Source organism: Falco peregrinus, chromosome 6 (genome assembly GCF_023634155.1).
Source record: "Falco peregrinus isolate bFalPer1 chromosome 6, bFalPer1.pri, whole genome shotgun sequence".
NCBI classification, from domain to species: domain Eukaryota; kingdom Metazoa; phylum Chordata; class Aves; order Falconiformes; family Falconidae; genus Falco; species Falco peregrinus.
Window position 1 is genome coordinate 61,039,591 of NC_073726.1, and position 24,014 is coordinate 61,063,604.

General features: G+C 44.8%; 1 protein-coding gene across 2 annotated transcripts in view; it reads left to right on the plus strand.

The window, feature by feature from the left end:
* Positions 1-23,771, plus strand: part of SYN3 (synapsin III) — a 201,142-nt gene extending 177,371 nt beyond the window's left edge. Inside the window, exons 10-16 of one of the 2 annotated variants that reach the window (XM_055809185.1) lie at positions 5,647-5,721; positions 9,031-9,133; positions 14,728-14,862; positions 19,904-19,988; positions 21,473-21,770; positions 22,791-22,987; positions 23,318-23,771. In XM_055809185.1, the coding sequence (XP_055665160.1) occupies positions 5,647-5,721; positions 9,031-9,133; positions 14,728-14,862; positions 19,904-19,988; positions 21,473-21,770; positions 22,791-22,987; positions 23,318-23,334 (910 nt within the window). In that variant the 3' untranslated portion in view covers positions 23,335-23,771. The remainder of the gene's footprint in view (positions 1-5,646; positions 5,722-9,030; positions 9,134-14,727; positions 14,863-19,903; positions 19,989-21,472; positions 21,771-22,790; positions 22,988-23,317) is intronic. The other variant, XM_027796796.2, reaches the window with a different exon arrangement.
* Positions 23,772-24,014: the final 243 nt, after the last annotated feature.

Below are 24,014 nucleotides of genomic sequence, written 5' to 3' on the forward strand. Positions count from 1 at the left end.
AGGGTCAATTAAGGATGTAACCATGACTCAGTGTAAGAAACCTGTTTCTTCTTACTGCAAACCAGTAGATGAGAAAAGCCAAATAGCACAGCTTCTGTGGAAGCTCCTTGTCCAGCCACAAAATTCTGGACAAGTAGACAGCTCCAGCAGTACATTCATCAGGTTGCCAGATAAATTTCATATGTTACCTAACACCCACAATACTGTGAGGTTTGGGTCTGTGTTTACAAGCTCCCAGGCCATATCTCTGGTGAGACATAGTAAAGTAAGATAATCAAATGTACATGATCACATATTTTTCAGCTATAGCTATCTAAAATTCCAGGTTGGATTCATAGCGCAGAGGTATTTAAGTAAACTAGATAATGGCTGAATCACATTCTTCATGGAAAGGACTTGTGGGACACTCCACTACTTCATGTGAACTCAATGAGAGAAAATTAGATTTAAATATGATCAGGTCAACAATAGCACAGTTGCCTAATATTACATTAACATCTCAGGGAGTCTGGCTCAAATTGGCCAGAGGAAGGAAGGTTTAAAATATCAATTAAAATTCCCTGTTCCTGCCAACCTAGTCAGCCTTGGCTCCAGAGCCTGCTCCCAGTCTGCCTCTAAGAGAAACAAAGGCCCAGTTAGCTTGACCATATCCTCTCCCCGTTTATTATTTGCACTCACCATGCATTCATCCAGACAAGGATCCGAAATAATACCACATAACTGAGGAAAGAAAGCAGTCACACTAAAAGCTAATCCCACTTGGGAATATAGCTGCACAAACAATTGTTTGCTAAATGAGAAACGTTTTCACATGAAAACAGCCATGAACGGGAAACACCTTAATAAGAAATGAAGCTTATTAGCAAAGAAAGCAAACAGCAAAATTTACCCAGGGGCTTGCTAACCCAGAAGGTTGACTTATATTGAGATAATCATTTATGGATGTGAGCTTGGGAGAGTGGTACAGTCAGTCCCATCAGGGGCTGTTCCTTCTGTCCCAGCATCAGACAGAACAGAAAGCTCTTTCTATGGTATAAAGAATTAAGTCCCTACTATGTCCAAGGACAGAGGTAAAAGCAACCAAAATATCAGAGTTCTCACTGATGTCTCAAACAGAAGACTCAGAATCATTAGCCATGCTAGCAAATCTCAGCCTTAAAGACGATTACAGCGTCTGCAGTAGCATCACACTAAGTAAATTACTTTGATCTGTGAGTCATGGAAACTACCCAGTATTTTTACACTTTCATCTACACATATAGACTTTAAAAGCCCCTTCCTTCTGAGGAAAGGCTGTGTACCAAAATTCTCCAGAATATGTTTACTTTGCACCAAGCATCTGCTGGAGGGAGGATGCTGCAGGGTGACTCATGCATTCCTCCCCGCCCCAGATGTTCAATGCACTTCCTTCCAGCCCATGACCCAAGGCCTGAGTTCAGTTTCCCATTGACTGCAGTGCAGTGACTCCAGATTTACACAACTAACAAACACCTACTTAGCCCATGCCTCAGGCCAGTCTCAAAACCAGCAGATAAGCAACATGTGATACATTCCTAAAATTCCACCAAATGCATTTAGCTGTCATAATACTGGTAAAGGGAAAACATGAATACTGCTCACGTAGCAGGGGAAATTGGGGCAGAAATTGTGCTTCCACCCTCACCCCAACTGGGGTCCAACAGAGGGATCGTTTCCAGTTAAGACCCATGAGATGTTCACTTTTAATGAAGCCAGCAGCTGGTGATTTTCAGGAGTGAGATATTCTTTCCCACCAGCTCTTAGTAGAAGGGTAACATCCTTTCCTTTCTGGTTTCATGAGTGTGACTTCTGATCTTGTCACCTCAAATGCAGTTCAGTATGCTCTGCAGGGGATACAACATCAGCTGTGTCTCAACTAGTCTCAACTCAACAAACTACTTATGGACTGAAATGGCCCAGCTTGGAGATGGTGAGTATAGGACACCAACAGCCCATGGTCTGCTGGTGTATCCGCTTATCCTAAGCAATGCTGAAGGTGTCTTGGTCACAAATCTGCTTGATTAACCAATCCCTAAAAGCCTGAGGTCTTTTCTTTTAAGATACTGACTGTACACTGTTGTGGCACTGTGGTGGGTTTGACCCTGGCTGGATGCCAGGTGCCCACCAAAGCTGCTCTATCACTCCCCTCCTCAGCTGGGCAGGGGAGAGAAAACAGGATGAGAAGCTCATGGGTCAAGAGAAGGACAGGGAGATCACACAGCAGTTACCACCATGGGTAAAACAGATTCAACTTGGAAAAATTAATTTCATTTATTACCGGTGAAATCAAAGTATGCTAATGAGAAATAAACCCAAATCTTAAAACAGCTTTCCCCGACCCCTCCCTTCTTCCTGGGCTTAACCTCACTCCCAGTTTCTCTACTTTCTCCCCCTGAGTGGTGCAGGGGGATGGGGAATTGGGGTTGCAGTCAGTTCATTACACATTGTTCCTGCTGCTCCTTCCCCCTCAGGGGGAGGACTCCCCACACTCTGACCCTGCTCCAGCCTTAGGTCCCTCCCACAGGAGACAGTCCTCCACAAAATTCTCCAATATGAGTCCTTCCCACAGGCTGCAGTTCTTCAGGAACTGCTCCAGCGTGGGTGCCTTCCACAGGGTGCAGCCCTTCAGCAACAGCCTGATCCAGTGTGGTCCCGCATGGGGTCACAAGTCCTGCTGGCAAACCTGCTCCAGCCTGGGTTCCTCTCTCCACGGGGCCACAGGTCCTGCCAGGAGCCTGCTCCAGCGTGGGCTTCCCACAGGGTCACAGCCTCCTTTGGGCATCACCTGCTTCACTGTGGGGCCCTCCATGGGCTGCAGGTGGGTATCTGCTCCACCACAGACCTCCACAGGCTGCAGGGGCACAGCCTGCCTCACCGTGGACTTCACCACAAGCTGCAGGGGAACCCCTTCTCCAGCACCTGGAGCACCTCCACCACTGACCCTGGTGTCTGCAGAGTTGTTCCTCTCACATTCTCACTCCTCTCTTCAGCTGTTGTTCTGCTGTAGGTTTTTTCCTCCCTTCTTTAAATATGTTATCCCAGAGGCACTACCACTGTCATGGATGGGCTCAGCCTTGGCCAGTGGCAGGTCCATCTTGGAGCCGGCTGGCACTGGCCCCATCAGACATGGGGGAAGCTTCTAGCAGCTTCTCACAGAAGCCACCCCTGTAGTGCCCCCGCTACCAAAACCTTGCCACACAAACCCAATACACCAACAGCCCATGATCTGCTAGTCTATCCACTTATCCTAAGCAATGCTGAAGGTAACCTTGGTCACAAATCAGCTTGATTAACTGATCCCTAAGAGCCTGGGTTTTCTGGGTTTTTTTCCTTTAAGATACTGGCTGTACACTGTTGTGGCCCCTGATATTTTGGATGACTACTAAGAAGCTCTTTGACTTTCAGTCCCTAAGAAAAATTGGGTTTGAGGCAGAGCATCCTTAGGGAAAGATATTTGTCGTGTCTCCTTTTCCACTTCAGGTTGAATACAAAAAGGGAAAGAAAAAATAAGAAGTAGAAAAGGAAGAAGAAGAAGAGGAAGAAGAAGAAGAAGAAGAGGAAGAAGAAGAAGAAGAGGAAGAAGAAGAGGAAGATGAAGAGGAAGAAGAAGAATAACAAGAGGAAGAAGAACAAGGACAAGGACAAGGACAAGAACAAGAACAAGAACAAGAACAAGAACAAGAACAAGAACAAGAACAAGAACAAGAACAAGAACAAGAACAAGAACAAGAACAAGAACAAGAACAAGAACAAGAGCAAGAACAATTTGGTGGCATGCTTGACACCTGAACTGCTCAGACATGACCGGAAGACAGTGATCTTGACAGAGGCGATGGTGTAGGAGTTTGATGACTGGTCCAGAAGGCTTCAGCTGAAGCTATTCCATTTTAAAACAGCAAAGTTCACTAACAGGAAAATTAGGGATACAGCTTAGATAAATATTTATATCTTATGCCCAATATTGGCTGGAGATGGGTAGGCATAAACAAGTCAAACCAATCAGCCCAATGGCTAGAGCAGAGTTCTTATTTTGGGAGCTTTTCCACATCAGATTTCCTTGTAAAACTGTATAGCTGTGGTTTGGTTTTCTCAGGGACAACACAGCTGCTTACATTTGGTATGCCAGGTACATTTTCTGAACAGTGATATCCAATCATCTTCTCACTAATGAGACTCCAGGAGTTCTCATCAGTACTAATGGGATGTTGGATGCCATCTGCCACTGCAGGGCAATTTTCTGAACGTAAATGTTAATAAAGAGTTGTTCTTCCCATTGCAGAACTGAAAAATGTAATCCTAAGAACCCCAAGTGAAAAGAGAAAGAGAGGCTGAGGGTTGAATACTGACCTTACAGGCCACCAAAGAGCTCATAACAATCAAAGCTTGAGGAGGAACCCATTCTTTTGCTTAGAAAGTAGGGTAGGAAGATGGATGTTGGTGAAGGGAACAAGGGACAAGAGTCAACTCTCTGGAAACACAGTCATTCAACACAGTAATCATGATCCTTTGCCCCCACCCCTCCCCCTTTATATACGGTTACAAAAAACATTTAGATTTCACAGCAAGTACATATATCACTTTAGAAGAGAAATGGAAAAAGGACTCCATGCTGTCCCTCACCAGAGTAAAGGGGAACCTTAGGTAGTCAACTATAATGACGCAGGTTTATAGTCTAGCAGGACATCAGTATTACCACTGTTTCATGTAGGTTTGCAAGTTCAGAGTCTCTTTTCCACATCACGTTCAAAAGGTGAGAGAACTGGCAGCAAGGGTTCCCACAACCTCATGCTGAAATGTTGGATCATACCTCATACTCGCCTCCTAAATCTTTACCTAAATCTTCCTCAGCATGGAGATGCTCCCTGGATGTATCCTGTCAGCTTGTTGACTTGTCCTAGCTTGCACACTATGCCAGGGTTATCTGCAGTGTTGCCACAGCAAGCTGTCCAGGGTCTGCCTTGTGCCTAAGGTCAAAAAAAAAAGGAAAATTTTCATCCCTTGATGGATGATGATGAATCCCAGAATTTGGCAGCAACAGTACCTTTTTTGGAAATTAACCATCAGTTACAGCTAACCATACTCCAACAATTTTGCAATTCTACATTCTCCAAGCCCAGACACAGTAAGCCACAGGCAGGTCAATGAAAACTCAGTGACATGACACTTCTATGACACCAGTACAATTGAAATCAAAGTTAGAGACCCAGAATGTCAGAGCTGGCATTTGTGGAGCTGCTCAAGCAGATGTTTGCCTGGAAAGTTGCTTTTCCATGGACGGCAGATGCTACCATTGCAGAAAACAAGGGTGATTATCCCAGAGATCTTCTACAGACTTTTCAGGTCTCCTGGGTCTTCTGTATAAAGAAAGAAAGTACTCCCAGAGCTTGATGTGTGCTCAAGGTTCCTTGGAGGTTTCCCTGTCTAACTCCTCATTCAGCTTTTCATGAGTCTGAACAACATAGCCTGTATGCAGTGTTGTTGAGGAAGGATTTGGAAAGGCTTCTGTGAGGAAGAATCTCATCCTCTCCTGTACAAGCACTGAGTCAAGAATGAGGACTACAGTATGAGGGAGGACGGGGCAGGAGTGTATTTTCATGTTCGGGTTATGTTTTTGGTTTGTTTTCCTAGGAGGACATCGATCTCTGGAAACTGGAAGGCAAACACAGGTTCCGCGATGCTAGAACAGATTGCAATGACAGAGAGGTAAGGAAGAGGGTTTCAAGACAGCATTTGATATTCTTGGGTGAGAAGGGAGGAATTGTATTTCAGACTTTGGTTAATTGAGAGAACTGGTAATTGAGGTCTCCTGGGAGGGTGGATAAAGGAGTTTAAAAGACTAAGTGTTTCCTTAAAAATATACTAAGAGCACAAACACAAACTGTCCTATTTTGGAGAAGAGACTGGAAGTACAGCTAGAGGCCAGCATCGCTAAATCATTAGATCTTTAGTGAATGTAGCCACAGGAAACAAGGCCATATTGCTAAGGTCAAGCACACCAGCACAAATATGTAGGGATAAAATCAGAAAGGTACAGCACAAAACAAGAAGTAAGTTACTGTAAGTACATTAATAATGAGAGGCAGACACAGAAAAGTGTTCTTCTGCTCAACAGAGGGAAAAATCTGTCAGCTGAAGTGTTAAAAGCTCTTTTTTTGCATTCGTCTCCCAAAAGTGGACACTGGTTTAGGTAAGGTCTTCTCACTGCTGAACTGAACAGAAGGAATAGCCTCATGTATATCTTAGACTAAAATTTGCGAATGGTCCTTCAATATATTCAAATCACTGTGATATCTGCTAATATTGCAACTCCATGACATTGTTGACTCATGGTGACATGCTTTGCTGTAATTCCCAAACCCTATTCTGCAGAACTGCTATCAAGTCACTTGTTGTCCATCCTATTTAAAGTAAATTATTTGTATAGAATGCATAACTATGTGTAGGCACTCATTCCTAGTGAATTTTTTCAGGTTACACCTCCAGTTTGTCAGGATCATGATTAATTCTGTCTCTGTCCAGGTTTGGGCACCACATTTGCCAAGAGATAGCAAGAAGGTGGAGAGAGCCCAAAGGACAATAAAAAGAATGCTTAGAGAAAACATAATCAGCCTATGAGAAAAGCATGCAATAATAGCTTATGTAGTTTTCCACCTTTTTCAGTTAGCAGACCACTGTATTTTTCTGGTAAAAGTGTAGACTTGTGCATAATGAATCTATGCCTGCAGTGCAGAGGTTCACTTTCCTCCATTAGATGTCACAGAGCTGGAAGAAGGTGTCCACAAGCTGAACACCGCTTCATCCTAAAGATGGAAAAACTTGAAGGGCACGAGCCCTTCAAATATGTGAAAGGCTGCTAATAGGCATTACTCATTCTTTATATCACTAGTACAATACTGTAAGAAATTAAAAGCTTAAATTATAGTAGAAGAGGTTTGTTTGAATATTTCTAATATTTCCTAGCAGTAAGGATAGCATAGCGCAGAAATGGATTGCCTGGAGGAGGTGGGGAATGTCTGTACTCCTTCAGATCAGATTAAAGAAATGTCTCCTCTTTGGAGTACAAGAGTTGTGCAGGTGATCATCTAAGGTCCCTTCTGCAGCCTTAGTCCTGTGAAACAGGGAAGGCAAGTGAAGCCCCAAATCAGATGCTGAATGTGACTCTGCAAGACCCTAACAGGACTGTAGGAACTGGACATTATTATACATTGAAGGACGAAGGGTAAACATTCCCTCATTGCAGTATTGTAGGACTAAAACCCAGATTCCTGTCAGCCTATCAAGATGCATTTTGAAGGTTAATTTTATAGATGTAGTACCAAATTCACCACTCTAGCCTTATCCAGCTGTGAATGCAACAAACTCTGAGGAAATCTGTGAGTCATTCAGTGCATGCAACAAGGCAGAAATGTGCTGGAATGCTCTGATGAGGTAGAAACAACCTGAAGTACCTACTGCACTGAAGAGTAGCCCAAAGAATTTACACGTTCAGGTAATAGTAGGCAAAATGGCAGTAAATCCTCTGCAAATGCTACCCCTGATGCATATGCATAAATACACACTCTTCTGTCCCATAGCACTGCTGTTACAACCCAGCAGCCCTGATGCCTCCCGGTGCTCACCTAGGGCCAGCAACATTGAAGACACATAGCTATCAGGGTCTCTGGCATGGGCAACAAATCTTGGAGCCTGGCTGCTGAACCCAGACACCTAGAGATGCCCCTCAGGAAGAGGGGTGGTTCCCACGATGATGCCCCTGGGTGTGGGGCCACGGCAGTGCACGAGCGGGGCTCCCGTGCCTGCTGCCTGGCTCACAGGGTCCATAGCTCTCCTCTTTATGCTGTGACTTCTCCTCAGGCACTGTCTTCTTCAGGGAAGCTGGGGTGAAGGTGCTTGGTCTCTTCATTAGGGATAAGGGCACCAGTAGTCATATAAGCCATATTCTTGCTTCTTCCCACAGACATTGTGTTTGCACAAGTTGGTCATTATATTGTCAGGCTATGGGGACTCTGGCTGCCTTCAAGGACATAAACTTGTTCTTTGGCCAGAACAGCTTTTTCCCAGTCCCTGTAGGGTCTGTGAAATGTCAGTGTTTTCATGAGGCTGTGGCCTTCCTTCCCCTCTCCGCATCTTGTCATAGCCCTGCTTACAGATCTGCTGTTCTGAAATTATTATTTTTATTGAAATGGTTGGGACTGCTCTGCAGCTGCACAGGAAATAAAACCAGGCCGCTTCATTCCCTCCTCATTTCCACAGCAGGGGATGTCATCCCCCCATAATACGCCTCTTGTAATTCTCTCTGCTCCTCTGACACCAGGATAGCTCAGGGGGCACCAGCTCACGTTCCTGTCCTGGGATGGCTAGAGAAAAGGGCTGCAGTCTGTAGCTCTCCCTCTAACAAAACAGTCCCTGGTCCACATGATGGGACCGCCTGGCTAGGAGCAGCACCCCAGGGATAGAAGGGAGGCAGGAAACTGTAAAAGGATGAAATTGAAAGAGTAAATTGTAAAGTGCAGGAGCCGCTGGATTACAGATCAGGGAGGGGATGGCTACTCCTTGCTCAATTCTGCACTGACTTTCCAATCCTATTCCAGCTGCATCAGGAGAAAGCTGCCTGTATAGTGGACGGCTTTCAGGTAAAGCCAATACAAATGGCTAAGAGGCCAACGCTACTGGGAGATTAAATGAGCTAAATATTTATAGCTTGGCTAAATGACAACCAACTGGAGATCTGATGTAAATACCAAGGAGCAAAAGAAACATTTTTAGGTGGCTTTGAGGGCAGGATTGAAAGAATCTGAAATGAATGGAAACTTTAGGCAGGATTCTTTTTTTTAATCTATCGTCTGTGTAAGAGAGGGAGGCAATGACCCAGCAGAGCATATGAAGTATGCCCTGTGAAAAAAAGGGCTCCTGATTCTCTTTGTGCTCCTATGGGCAGTAGGACGGGTGGCTGTATTTGGTGGACTACCCAATGACAGCTAATCCTAGGCCGTGCTTCTGTGGTTTCTGCAGGTACAGACTCTGGGCAGATGCCTGCGCGGAAATGTTTGGAGGGCTTGACATCTGCGCTGTCAAAGCTGTCCACAGCAAAGACGGAAGAGACTATATCATTGAGGTGAGAGCATGGGGAACCTGAATGCAAGTCTCCTTTGGGAAGTGTATCTGCAAGCATACTCCCTTAGAGTTCGTGTGCACCAATGGGCTCACTTCCTTCTGTGTGCATGGTCCAGCAGTCACTGCTCCTTCGTGCCTACCTGCATCCTCCAAGCTGCGGCCCACTGATACGCAAGGAAGCGAAACTGGCACACATGCAGCCAGGTGTCAGGGCTGAAGTGCTTTCATCTCTCAATGTGGACTGTGAAAGGAAAAGGAGAGCCACAGACTGCTTGGTCACTCCAGCTTTCCGGCTGATAAATCCCCACAGTGCATAACCTTACCAGCACGGGACAGACGTGAAGCTGCCTTCTTACAGAGCACATAACACCCTGCAAGTGTTGCTGGCAGCATCCAAAGTTTGGTGTGTCTCAGTGCACCGGTGTGCCAGTACCATCCTTCCTAGGCTGAGCACTTGCAAAGCCAGTGCATCTCCCAAAGCTGGTAGTAGGGATCAATAGCATCATGAACAAACATGCTCATATTCAGCCCAACCTGAATTCAAGTGATGCTAACATATTAGTGATAGTAACCTCCCCCCATTACCCACACAGATGCCCAACAGATGATTAAGTCCATTAAAAATCTCAGTTTCTCCCTAAATGAGCCTGTTTTTCTCCAATCACTTTAAAGGGAAACTCAATATCATAAGTCCTAACTACACCTAATTTAAAAGAGTAAAATAAATGGTGAGAGTGTAGCAAGAAGGTCCGTAAGTAGCAGGCATAATTTATTTTAAAAAACAGGTGTATTTTCTAAAATCTTTTGCCCAGACAGCATTCACTACAATAACAGACCAGCAAAACAAAACACCACAGAATTACTTTGGGCAATGTGGACTACAAACTTTTGTGTTCAGAGCTGGACAGACTGTGGCTCTGAGAGCTAAAATTCAATGTACTTCTTGCCAGGCCAGGAGGCAGACGTGGGAGAGGGGTAAATAGCACGCTCAGGTCACCCTAACAGGGCAGAGAAGGAAAAGCTGGCCAGAAAATCAAAGTGGAAACTTAAGAGACTCTCCGGGGGAGAGAAAATCTGGCGCATAAGCAAGTGCCTCTGTCACTGTGTGACTCAAGGAGGCACAGCATCTGACCTGCTGTAAACTCCACCAACACAGGCCAGCCGCGGAAGATGAGCAGAGCCAGCCTATGGCTTCATGCAGGGGTGCTGACACACTGGAAAGCTATGTGTGGGAGAGCAGTCCCACCCGCTGAGGGTTGGGTTGCTGATGAGAACCACATGAGCCCTCCAGCGACTGCGCATTCCTGCATTATGTGTCTGCTCTCCGGGGAGCAGTGACCTGTCAAAGGCCATGTGATATAAGCGTGCTGCCAGCAAGCAAACACTGGTGAGCCTCTGTCTTTCCTGAAGGGATGGGGCCACGGCTGATGGGTCTGTTCCTGTACGTAATTCATCAGCACCTAGAGGAGCATCCCCCAGAGCAGACCGTCTCCCTGCCACACACTTTTATATCTATGCACACGTACCTGAGAAAGGAAAAGCAAGTAAGCAGTCTTGCTAGAGACGACCGTAAGGACATTTGGACTATGTCCATACATGGTCAAACATGAGATGTGGTTTTCATATCCCTGCATCTATCCCTGCACATAAGCCTATGTACGTGCACACATGGCCAATTCTGTGCTCAAGGATTATATGCCTCTGTCTGGGTATACCTCTGGGTTTTCACATCTGCCCCCATGTGCGACTGGCTGGATGAAAAGCACATCTGTACACTAACAGCCATCATCAGCTTGCACACAGAGAGAAATGCACGCTAAGACTCCTGTGTCTGAGACCAAGGTAAAAAGAAATTGATCTAATATGACACAAATCAGGAGAAACACAACAGCTTCAGATGGATCATGCTGAACTATCCCAGTGGAGAACCTGATTGAGCTGGCCTGACATACCAACAGCTAGCCAGGCATTCAGATGCCAGGCTGATGGACATTGTTGGGAAAGGAGTAGAGTAGTGCCATACAAAGAGCAGAACAAAGCCAAACAGGCACCTTTTCTACTTTATGCAGATCTGAGGGAGACGCTGACAAGTAATTAATTGCCTCCAGCCTACTTCCTGGGGTACTTTTCTTGGTCTGAAACTGATCCTTTATTTTGCTTTTTTCTTTTGATAGTGGGAGATAAAAGTTATTTGACAGTGTGACAGTTGTATTTTTCTTGGTGAGAAGGAACAGTGTGCTGTGACATTTTACAAGAAAGCACACCTAAATGAGCTGAACAAATACGGAATTTGCACAATGCAGTCGCAGGCAGTAATTAACTTTTCACAGTGCAAAGCAGTTCTCTAGGAAAGATTCGTAGAGGTAGTGATGGGCAGTTCTGTGAACTGAGATTTATTACAGTGGTTTGTTGCAAACAGAATCAGATAAAGACAGATGAGTTATCAACACAGCATAAGCGTAATCTTGCACCCGTGGTATTTGTTGTTACTTGAACTTCACCTTCTTTTGTTTCCCCATGGCAAACAGCAGAATCTAGTACGTTTCTGCCCATCAAAGCACTAGCACATTATGCACCGTTTTCAAGGCTCATATTGAAAACTTGGAAGAAATCAGTAGACTTCTTCAAAGTTTCATTCTATTAAAGCAGCTGTGAAATTAATGGTAAATGCTGGTATTTCTTTTTCCTCTGCTTTAAAGAACTTTGCCACTTTAAGGGAATATTCAGCATGAACAGGCAGCAGTTCATCACTGGATCAGAAGGCCAGCTCCCCAAAACAGTGCAAGTTCAGTACCACTGTTAGCAGCCAGATTCTCAAAAGAGCTCAGCAGCATGTATGGTTTAATAATCTCCTCCCTCCCTTTTTTTGTTGATCTAACCCTTTTCCACATCTCTGCTATGCTGACAGATATGGAGTGAGTAGAGGGCAAGTAAAATGATCCATGTGATTTATTCTTCCTCCTGTATCAGCTAAGCCCTACCTGCCATACAGATAAGCTGTGTTACTAGACATGCTCCTCGCTGCCCTGCAAGAAGGCCTGCCCATCCCTTCAGCACCGCTGTATCATTTCTTTTGATACGTCTAATCATCTGTTTGTTTCCTTCCTTCCTTCCCTGAAAGTCACCTAACACTCTTGCTTATGCACATCAGAGCGCAGAATAACAAGTCCAGCTTTCAGGCCTCAGTGCCAGATAGGCACAAGGGAAGGATCAGGATGGGGTTTTCCTGAGTCTCTTCTCTGCCCCGACACTTTCCGCTCTCCCCCTCCTAAACCTTATCATGCAACAGCAGCTGCATCAGCAGCAGCCACTGACCTTGGGCAGCTACAAAGGCTGGATCCATATGTGCCGACATCTTCTTGTCTTACCCAGCTGTTCTGTGATCTCCCCAGGAACGGGTGAGTGCAACCCACCTGTGATTCACATACTCCTCTCAGCCATTTGATTTATTTCACCATTAGCATTCATATCTGCAAAGTTCCAGAGCAATTCCCCTTTCCCCAGAGGACAGACAAGGTGACATCTCATGCTCCTTTTCAGTTCAGCGGCAACCAGCTGTGTCATTTTGCCCACAGAAATCACAGCTATTACCAAAGGCCTTCCCTTATGCGTGTGATTGTTCATTCCCATATCTGCAAACCTCCCACCGCTCCCGTTCCCCTGCCAGACCCTACACAGCAGGACTGGAGATACCCTCACCCCTGGTGCACCCTCACTGGTTCAGGTGGGACCTGCTCCAGGGTTCATTCCCTCCGGTGCCTCTGTTTTAGAGTATTTTCCCCTTCCTCTCCAGCCGTGCTGCCACAGAAATAGGGGAAATCAGTCCTCAAGATGAGGAAACGAGGAGTTTGGGGTGTTTGAGTAGAGCGGTACCCCAGCTGCTGGCAGGGAGGGCGAGGGAGCCAGGCGCCAGGCCAGCCTGGCGGCAGGGTAACGGCATCATCTAGCGGTCGGCCTCGCACGGTGCCTCGCAGGGAGCGGGGAGAGCTCTCTCCTCCTGTGTGGAGTTGCCAAATGAAACGGGAATGCTGCTGAGGTGGGAGCGGAGGAGGGGGAGACCCGCGCAGGAACCTGCTGGAGGGCCCCCAGGAGCCCCTGGCTGGGGACACACGGACGGGAGCCGGCCGTTCCCTGACATCGCTGGGAAACATCTCCTTTCCCCACCTCATTTTTCAGTGGAGAAAGCGAAGTGGCCAGCGGAATGAAAAGCCACGTAGCGTATTAACTGAGCAGGTCCATCTAATTTTTAATTCTCTGACCCCCTCCTTTCTCCCCCTGGATCATGTTGGCCATGGAGATAAACATCAACTCACTCTTCCTGCAACCCCCAGTTAGAGCTTCCCAGGCAGCTTCTCCAGTGTTCTTAGAGACACCACCTATAGAAATTAATCCAAATTAATATTCAGCAAGAAAAGACCACAATACAAACTCAGTGAACTCACCTCACTGACCTCCCCTGCTTTAAATAATAATAATAAAAAAAAAAAAAAGAAGGGTGCAAAACTTTCCATTTCACTCCAAGAGTGGCCTCTTGCAGCCTTGCCAGGGTGGAGTGCACTTCTGATCGTTATCTGAGCATGAGTCAATGCCTTTCTTGAGCAATGCAACCTTTAACTCTGCATTTCCAGGGTTTTTAATGTTTGGTTTAAAAATAAAAGCAAAAGAAAATAAACTCTTTCAACCCTGATATTTTCGTACAATTAAATTTACTCCAGCTGAATCTGAACTTCATCGTAGTGCAGTTCTTCCTGTGGGATTTAGCTAATGTTTGCAAAGCACTTGATTTATGATGAACTGTTGAAAATTATGTTTAAGGCTGCTATACAGCTGAGGGTCTGCTGTGGTTTTGTTATTATTGTTGCTGTCAGACCACTTCTTACCTCAAAGACCCTCTGACTGTTCTCCTTCCCCCATACCCACGGTCTTGCTTCCCAGCTTTCCCCAGCACGGTTGTGGTACTTGCTTGGGAAGCAGTCGTATAGCAACAATATCAAGAAGACAAGCAGAGAGTAGGTTTACTTTCCTGCATTGGGTGCTGTTGTTTCGGTGACATCCTATTCATTACACATCCACAGTGTTTATTTCATCTCTCAGGGTGCAGTGCTTTGTGTGGATTAATCCCAAATGTTTCCTGGTTTCCTCTAGTCCCTGTTGCTCTCACCTCCTCAGGCTTCGGCATATGTTGTTTCTCTTCTCCTGTGGCTCTTTCTGCCGCAATGTCACCCCCAAATACTGTGGGACAATGCTAGGGAGACCTCATCCATCAGCAGCATCTCCTTAGGACACGCGAAGAAGAAAGTTTGTGTTTAGTTGATTTAGGAAGCCTCCAGCCACCAGAAGGCTTGGCTTGGCTTCCAAGATGTGAAGGGAAGAAAAATGGGGAGTGGGGGGAAGTACATCCTATTTCCAAAAAAAAAAAAGCAAAATCCCACGCCTCGGAATGTCAAGCGTGTTTCAGCATGGAAGGGAGTGGTAACTGTAGGTGCTGGCAAGGATGTGGAGACACAAAACAGGCTAATGTGAGAGGTGAGTTGAAACAGGCATCTGCCACCAGGAAACCTCCTTATTATCTGTTGTTTTTCCCTCCTGTGGCAGGTGATGGACAGCTCGATGCCCCTGATCGGGGAGCATGTGGAAGAGGACAGACAGCTTATAGCCGATCTGGTTGTTTCCAAAATGACTCAGCTTGTCATCACTTCTGGATCTACACTGTCACCGCTGAGGCCTTGGGTATGAGCAAAGAGAGACCTTATGGCCAAGTTGTTTTCCTGAACTTTTCTCTCTGTCTCTCCTCCCTGTGGGTCAGACATCTCGAAGAGCTGAACAGCCCCATATGAGAGTGTGTTGGATAGACTGAGTCCTACTCTTCCAAAGAAGTCTCTCATAGACTCTTTGAAGTGGGTGCTCTAGGAAACACCTCTCTCCCTTCCTCTCCCTCCATTTAACTGTGACATCACACCAGTAGTGTGGTCCATGCATTTAGACATTCTGGCTTGCTAAATTCATAGATTCATATGGAAGACAACCACTTTTAAAGGTTCTTGCAATACCCAACTTAATTTCTAACACCATCCCTCAGGATAGGTTTCATTCCAGTTTTTGCATCTCTGATGAAAATCTGTGCTTCCCAGAACAGAAAACGGGAATCTCCACCAAGAGTTGTTCCATTACTTATTGGAACCCTTCCTCTGTGGAGATGCCCTTCATTCCCTTCATCAGGAGGAGGCTTGACTAATGCTGAATTTGTATAAGAACCTGTCACTTTTGCATTTAAACTGATCCCTTAGTGCTTCTTGTGAACAGTGAGGATCAAATGCATCTAATCTTAGTGCCACATTTCCCAGTAGCAGTCCTGTATAAATGAAACACAGCTGAACATCAACTGTGTCTCCAGGTGCATGTGCTACACCTCTTTCAGTGTCTGTCAGGGACCCAAGCAAGAAGGTTTGAGGATAAAAAATCTGTACAAAAGAAAGGACAGGAGAGTAAACAGGCTGAGGGATAATACTGACTGCAACATACTGGAACAGTTGTTGAACATAACCACTTTATGGTTTCTACTTTTGTCATATGACAGCTCACTCCTGTGAAACCAGGTCTCCGGCATGAAGGTATTCAGGGTAACTCCAAACCAAGTTTTAGCTAGAGTAAGGGGGTAAACATTTAAGAGATACTAAAAATGCTTAGAGGCAGGAAAAGTGATACAGAAGGGATAGAATTTACCCTGGCCAGAGTGGAAACAACAATTGCCATCTGAAATAGCCAAGATATAGAGTATATAAGCTAAAAGCAAAGGGGAAGCCAACAGAAACAGGGAAGTTGGGCAGACACATCTGTTTTCTATGTCTGTAATATACTGGTACAGAATAGGATTGGATTACAACAGATCAAAAATAGGACCAAAGTAAGAACAAAGCAAATGGTCTTGAAGGGATAGGACGTCAAATAAGAAAAGGCTCTTCATCAAGAATACAGCCTACAGATATCTGTATACAAAATCAAGGAAATTAAAACCACAAACATGTTAACTAGAGTGTTTTGCTATAGAGAAGGACCTTGGTACAATGAACATTGCAGAAACTGCACAAGCTACAACCACTAATATAATGCTGTAACACATAGCTACAAATGTGCAGAGAGAAGTAGTTACACGTGGGGCTGGTGAAACACGGAACTAGAGCTACAGGTGAAGACTTCCATGGAACGAAGGAAAATAACAATTCTGAATTCAAGGATAGCAGTACTGAATACATAGAAATATGAATCCTTGGATATCCTATGGGTATGCATAGGATATCTGTACATATTCCTGGATCTGTCTATACTTGTCTCTGGATCAAGAAGAACTAAGAAATTATGAAACTGAGTGCACTGCACTGACAGAGATGGAAGAAGAAACCAGTCATAATAATGTGAGACTACAGCTATCAAGAAGCAAGTCAAATAGCACAGTGGGACAGCAATTCAGAGAGAGTTCTCCACCTCTGTAGGCATCTGTTTTCTGGAGCTGCAAAATCCAAGTGCAATAGGAAACAACACCTTGACCTAGCCTTAAGAAACACCCAGGTACAAATTCAGAAAATTTGTATCATAAAATCATAGAATCATTTACTATGTACAATTAGGTATGATGTCCAAGGGACAAATGTGATATCAAAAAGTAACAGTATGACAGAAGCAGTTAGAAAATAAAATTAATCAACTGCCTAGCATTGAAACCAAAACTGTATGGGCATTATTTGAGAGACTATTGTTTTCCAGGTTATGTGTATATACATTTTTTTTTTCTTTCTGATCTGCCTCTGAACCAGGAATGCAAGAAATAAGCTTCTAGAGCTAAGTGGCAAAGTGATAGAGGACATTCAAGACAAACAGGGGGAAAAAAACCTTCTAATTTTGAAAATCTCACATTTAAGAAGGCCTTTATGCACCATCATGCAAGTTACGAAAGGAAACATAAAAAAGATAGAAATGTATTTTGAAGAGTGGATAGAGGGAAGAATGAAACAAATTCTTTGAATTCATCGGAAGATGGAACCCTACCAAAGAATTGGTGGGCTTTATGGACCATCCAAGGTTAAGGGAAAAAAGGAAGACAACAGGGACAGTGATCTGGCTCTAGTAAATTTAATTGATGACAGTGTGGAACTTCTTAAACTAGATATAGTTCTTCCTGATCAGAAAGACAGGGCAGAGAACAAAAACATTGATTAAATCAGTGATGACTGATATTTTTAAAAATCATTAAGCCCCAAGACCCAGATGGCTATGTCCAATGAACTGAATTTAGGAAGTGACTAAACTGCCAAGAAAAAATGTACAATTTCATTAGAAACAGTTATTGCTCTAGAGGATTGGTGTACAACAAATACAAAATGTGTGTTTAAAGAGTTGTAGGAGCAATGCAGAAAAATGTAGCCAACTCACAGACCTTACAAATTATCTCAGACTATAATTTAAAGAATAATACAGAAGACTAATAAACCAACAGAACCACAGCTTAAAAGCATCTACCACTTCTTTTTTTTTTTCAAAGAAAAACATCCCATTAATTTCCTTTTGATTATTTCCCCCTCATTTCTTCAAGAATTCTTTCATAAAGTGGTAGATAACAGGCAATCAGTCAAAGTAATGTAGCTAGACTGTCAAAAAGCCTTAGGCAAGGTATCAGACAAGAGCTATTCAAGAAAGCAAGCAGGGAGGGTCTAATAGGCAAAATTTCATTGTGAAGCAGAAGCTGGCCTCAGATAAAGACAGAGACATGAGAAATTGTAATTCTTGCGAACAGTTAGCAGGGGGGACACTTAAGGGATACTAAGCCTGGTCACGTTGATAATTGGTTTGGTTATAAGCCTACGACAGGGCCCGATGGTAATGACAAACTTGTTTTCATGCCTGCCTACAACATGAAACCTGGTTTCATGGTTACAGCTGCGGTTCTCCCCTTGCCTCTCTGCCCCACTTCCATATCTTCCCCTCACTGTTTCCCTTCCAAAGGCAGAAGACGTTGGGCTGGCCCTCACTGCTTCATCTCTGAGCCTCAAAATCATTTCTGAGAAGCCTTGGTTAGCTGTAGGCAAAGGCCGTAGAGGTGAATATGAGAACTGATTCCCCTTCTTTGGCTGGTCTTATCAGAATGTCTCACAGCATTAGGACAGTAAACTTCCGTGAACACCAAGGCAAGGTTTAGTGTCCCAAGCTATACAGGACTAGAAGCCAAGAATAGAAAATTTCGATTTCCCTTCCCATCCATTTTCTAGTTCCAGACAAATAGTGTAAAAGATGGGCTGGCAACCTTGTCACATTTATGTCAGTTGAAACTCATTTCAATGCTTCTGACTATGGAACATTTCTTCCCATTTCCAGAATCACTTAGCTCATTCTCTGACCTTTCAGGAGCCTTGAGGACCCTTTTATCATTGTGTTCTCCATGTAAATAGTCAGGCATGTACCAGCCTATCTGCCTCCAGCTTCCCCTGCTTTCATAAACAATTTTGTGCAATAGGCTTACTCAGACTTTTGTTAACTTTTGACCGGCCCTTTGTGCAACAATTCTGTGCTGCTTAATCTGTTTCTTAAAATATCTGTCAAAAAGAGTAAATAGCAAGAGAAAAGAAAGTGCAGATGGCACCAACTTATGTGCCTTAGTCAGGACCAAGGATGGCAGTGAAGAACATCTGGCAGAGCTACGTATGTTAAGTCACCACAACAGCAAATGAAACTCCGTATAGAAGATTGAAAGGTAGGCTAAGCTGGGGGTGGAGAGAGAGAGAACATAAATAATCTGTAGACCTTGCAAGTGGCACTAGCCATTACCCTTGAGAAAGACTTGGTCGCATACAGGCTAATGAAAACCATTGCTCAGCCTATGGCTGTGTTGACAAGGGAGACGCAGGAAATTAGGATGCAGGAGAAATGAGCTGGTGATGTATACAAAGACCCCAAATACTGCCTCATCTGGAATAATGTAAGCAGACCTACTTCTGGCATCTGCAGAAGGAATCACAAAGCTGGGAAAGAGAAGTGGGTGATGAAAACAATTAGGGCCTGGAAACATTCCCTTGGAGGGACTGAAGGGATTCAGTCTCTTGGCTTTAGAAAGGAGGTGAATGAGAGAGAGGGCAGTAAAGGTTTGCAAAATAATGAATGGCCTAGCAAGGGCAGGTTGTGAGAACTATTCTCAAAACTCAGAACAAAGCAATGGAATTTAGAAATGGGAAAGGCAATAAGGCTGAGAGCTGAACAAGCCTCAAAGGGTCTGGGTGTCAATATCAAAACAAAATACCTGGAACTGTTGCAAAGATTTTGTGGAGCAGATAATAAGCTTCATGTTTCAGTCTTGAAGCCGGCCCTTGCTTATTAGCAATCAAGAGGAGACCCCTTAGGGTAAAGAGATGATTACTCCATAGATGTTTCCATGTTCATCCCTCCTTCCTTTGGAACATCTGGTGCTGGCAACTGTCCAAAATGGGAGATGGGACTAAGAGACCCCCTCAGGCCTAATAAACTTGGTAATTCCTGATTGCCTAAAAAACATTCTAAACTGTAATTTCATTGTTATTCCCTGTGAGCAAACAACTTCTGCGCTTTTTATTACTCAGCTCTCCATTTCAGTCCCATGAGATTTTACCAGCCAGATGCTGCGTATGTGTGTGTGTGTGTACGCGCATGTGTGTATTTAAGGAACACTTCATGACTCTGCAGTTCCTGTATTACCTCAGGGCTTCTCTTTGGGGACTCTGTATTAACTGCAATGGCCTTTTTCCTCCAGCCTCCACAAGTTCAGCCCGCACCAATGAAATCTCAGACCGGACCTCAGCTTGGACAACTGTCCCAACCACGGCCTCCTCCCCAAGGTACAGTTCTTTGGGTCCCATGACAGTGTGGACTATGAGACCTATAAGTTTACTTTCCAAATAAAAGCTTTCAGGATACATATTTCACTCGTCATTCCATTTCACTGACAAGCAGGCAGCAAAATCAGTGTGCTGTTAAAGCATCTGCTGTCATATTCCGCAGCAGCTCAGAAAGTGGGATGAAAATTTGTTGCAGATCCAGTTGATATTGCTGGTAGGTCTTGGCTCAGCAAGACAAGGCCGTTTGAACTGGCACTGGAGCCAGACTCTGGGCACAGAGTATACTTACGTTTGCACAAAGCTGTAGTAGCTACAAGAGTTAAGAAGTGACAGGAAGATGCTAGTGCTGTCACACCTGGAACAGACACCGAGGTGGTGATGCAAGGGTGCTTGATCCATCTGTCCAGGTGTTCCTCTGTCAGCAAGAGCACACCCCCAGCTCCTCCTGACAGCAGAAGCAGGTTTGACTCAAGTGGCTTGGTCAGAACAACAGGTTTGGTTTATTGCCCTGATTTATGCTGAGGTGATGAAGCACAGGGCTGCCCCATGGGTACCCAGACCACACCAACTACTCCATTCACATAACAGATTAGACCCTCTTTTTTGCTACCCTTGTCCCTTCCTTTCTCCCTCCAATCTCCTACAAAATTAACACCCACCTCAAATTTTCTCTTCTTCATCAGCCACAGGTTTGCCGTATCCAAAATTTAGTATTTCTGATACCAAATACATCTATGTTATCTTGGCATTACATGGCATTACCGATAGGAATTGTTGGCCTTGCAGGATACTACTCCCCATCCGTCTCCAGTACTCCCCTTCAATTCTCTGTGAATTATTTTCTCACGTAATGCCCCCTTGCCCACCTGTGAAATCCAGCCAGCCCTCACAACACTATCTGTAACTTTTGTGAGCTTCTCACACTATTATCTGTCACATCCAGCAATTTCTCATGTCACACCCAATTGTTTTCCACATCATCTTCAGTCTTGAGAGTCTGCTACCAATATGGCTGAAGCCACCTGCTAACGCTGGGACAGATTTATGGATAGTGACAGGGTGCACAGTCTCAACACCAAACTGCTAGGCCCATCAAGGGACTGCTGACCCAAACCAGAAGATTCAGCTTTTGTTTCCTGCAGACCTGGCTCTCCACTGATGCTTCCTTCCCAATCCAAAAAGTGCTTGCCAATGATAAGCAATATTAGTTATATGGAAGAGTACAGCACATTGAAGCGACACCCTTTGGGGAGAATAGCAGAGCTTCCTTAGTGCTGAAGGAGGTAGAGAAAAAAACAACCACTCAAGAGGTGAGGGCATGACACCGGTTTTAGGCCTATAAGAAAGGTTCTCCCTTATCCTTCTGCATGAGGTACTCTGAAGAGTCTCTCCCCTTAGCAAAGCCCATTCTTCCATATACATGCTCCTTGCTTGTTGTCCATCACATGCACTTCCTCTTGTTTATGTCTACATGTCCCTTTCAGGTGGACCACGCCAGCCCCAGGGATCTCAGCCTCCACGGACAAATGCACCTCCACAGCAGCGGCTCTCTCCTCAAGGACAGCAGCCCCAGAGTCCCCAGTCCACTTCACCTCAGCAGCAAAGGTCACCTGGATCTCCACAGCAAGTCCGATCAGCAACTGGGTCCTCTCCAGTCCAGGCTTCCAAGGCAGGCGCGTTCCCTCCACAGCAGCCTAGACCTCCTGCTCAAGGTCGAGCTCCTAGCCAGCCAAGCCCCACTGAAACACCTAAGCAGCAAGCCACCCCACACCCACATCTGAAGTAGGTGCTCTGTTAAACTGCTAGTATCTGTAGATATTAAAATAAGGCGGTCAAAAAAGTACCCTGAGCCGACATGAAGAACATACCAGCCTGTTGTCAGGCAGTAGTCCCCAGAGGCAAAGGCCCAGGCAACTATGAGTGACCTCAGACATATATGCCTGGGCATAAGAGGCCACCATGACCTGTTGTCAGGATGAACAAGTTGTACTTGACGTCTCTAAGGTTTCACAGTTTTCCTCTTGTTCATGTGTCATTGCCAGTCGTGTGTTCTACCCCAGCCCTATCAACACAGCTACTGCTTTCCCAGCAGGGTATATACTCATTACTGGCTGTAATCTGCACATTATTGGCCAGAAAGCTCAACAAGAGTCATTCCTTCACTCTTCCCTGAATGCAGGGGCCACACAAGGTTCTTTACCCAGCAATTTTTTGCTATTGGTAGCAAAAAGGTTGGGGGGGGGGGGGGTGCTGGTAGCGGAAAGTGGAAGTGGCACTACTCCTATATATAAAACTGCAGATGGTGACTGTATGTTTAAGCACTCTTCTGGAGCAGAGCACACCACTGAATTACTGTGGATCTTTGGTAGCTGCCTTTGCTGCCAGCTTTCATGGAGCCTATCTGGCTGGCACCACAGCAGGAAATATTGGCAAAAAATGTTTAGTGATGACAAAAAGTTAACACAAGAGCAAATTGGTGTGAACAGGCCAAAAACAAAATATAGGTTAGGAATGCAAAGACAGTTTGTAAGCAGAAGAGGAGTGATGTTCTGGAACAGGCTTTCAGTGACAATGTCTACATTAGGAAGGCAAACCAAGAGCAGTACTTAAGGATCAAATGTTGGTGCTAAGGATGCAGTCGCCACACTATACATATTTCAGGTACCTTAATTCAGAGTCAGTCTTGTACTGAACACCTATTACTGATCAGGAGACACCACTCAGCAACAAAGCATGGTAGCAGGGAAAATTGAAAGATTTACTTCAAAAGCACAGCCCTGATCTGAACTTAAATGCTAGCAGATCCACGCCCAGCAGCAGCGCAGCCAACCAAAAGACCTGCGTAACTCAGCTGGCAGAGCAGACATGCCAGGGAGGGCAGGCAACAGCACACATCACAGGGGACATGGCTACCAACCTGCTGAACCTCTCGTGCTCGCACATCTGGAAGGACAGGACCATCATTCGTGGTGTGACTGATGAGAGACAGGTGACCCTCAGTAAGAATCCATTCTTCTGTATTAGTAGTGAAATGACTTACCTGTTCCTCACAGCAGTTGCACCAAATGGCAATTATATACTTCCAGTCAGAGGTTTTCATAAACACTTAAGTCTGGACTGTGATATCCAAGCCACCTGCCCATGTTCCATGCTCTTCTACCCACGCCACCCTACCTCCCACATTCTTGGGTGTCTTAGCATATGGAAGCTCTCCTTGCTAACCTCTCCATTTATCCTTTAATTTGAGTGTGCGATGTAACACAAAGCATCAGTAACCAGATCTGAACTACCACCTTCTCATGCTGAGTCTGAACTCTTTTCTATTTCAGCAAATCGCAGTCCCTGACAAACACTTTCAGCATATCTGAATCATCCCAGCGGGGAAATGCCAACGAAGATGAAGCAAAAGCTGAGACCATCCGCAACCTGAGAAAATCATTCGCTAGCCTGTTTTCCGATTAACAGCCCTGCAGCTGGATCTGTGCTTTTGTCAGCCCTCACTCTTCATATCAGTGTACCTGATGTCATCCTGGAATACACTCAATGGTACCCAGCGATTTACAACTAACAGCTGCATAAAGGGAATTTAGAAAACTATAGTTGTTTTAATACAAAGAAATTATTCTAATAACAGTCTGAAAAGTGACTGTACAAAAGTGGCGCTATTTCATTGTTTTACGTGCGTAATCAGAATCACATCTGCTCAAATGACTGAGTTGTAAAGCAAATTTTATTCTTACTAACCCCTGTGGAGTCAATACAGTTATGACAGTGCAAACTCGATTTTATTTTGATTTGTATGTAGTCAATACAATTGCTAACTTCCAATTACTGAATCCATGTTGAGGTCAAGAAAAAAAAAAAGGCTTATTTCAGAAACAGATGTGCAAAGACAGTCAAGAATAAGTATTCATTGACCGATAAAGCGAGCATGCTTGAGCACAGTGAACTGTGGAACTTCATGATACCAACTTAAGTCACTTTTCAGTTAAATACAGTACCAGGCATCAGGAAGTGCCAAAGATC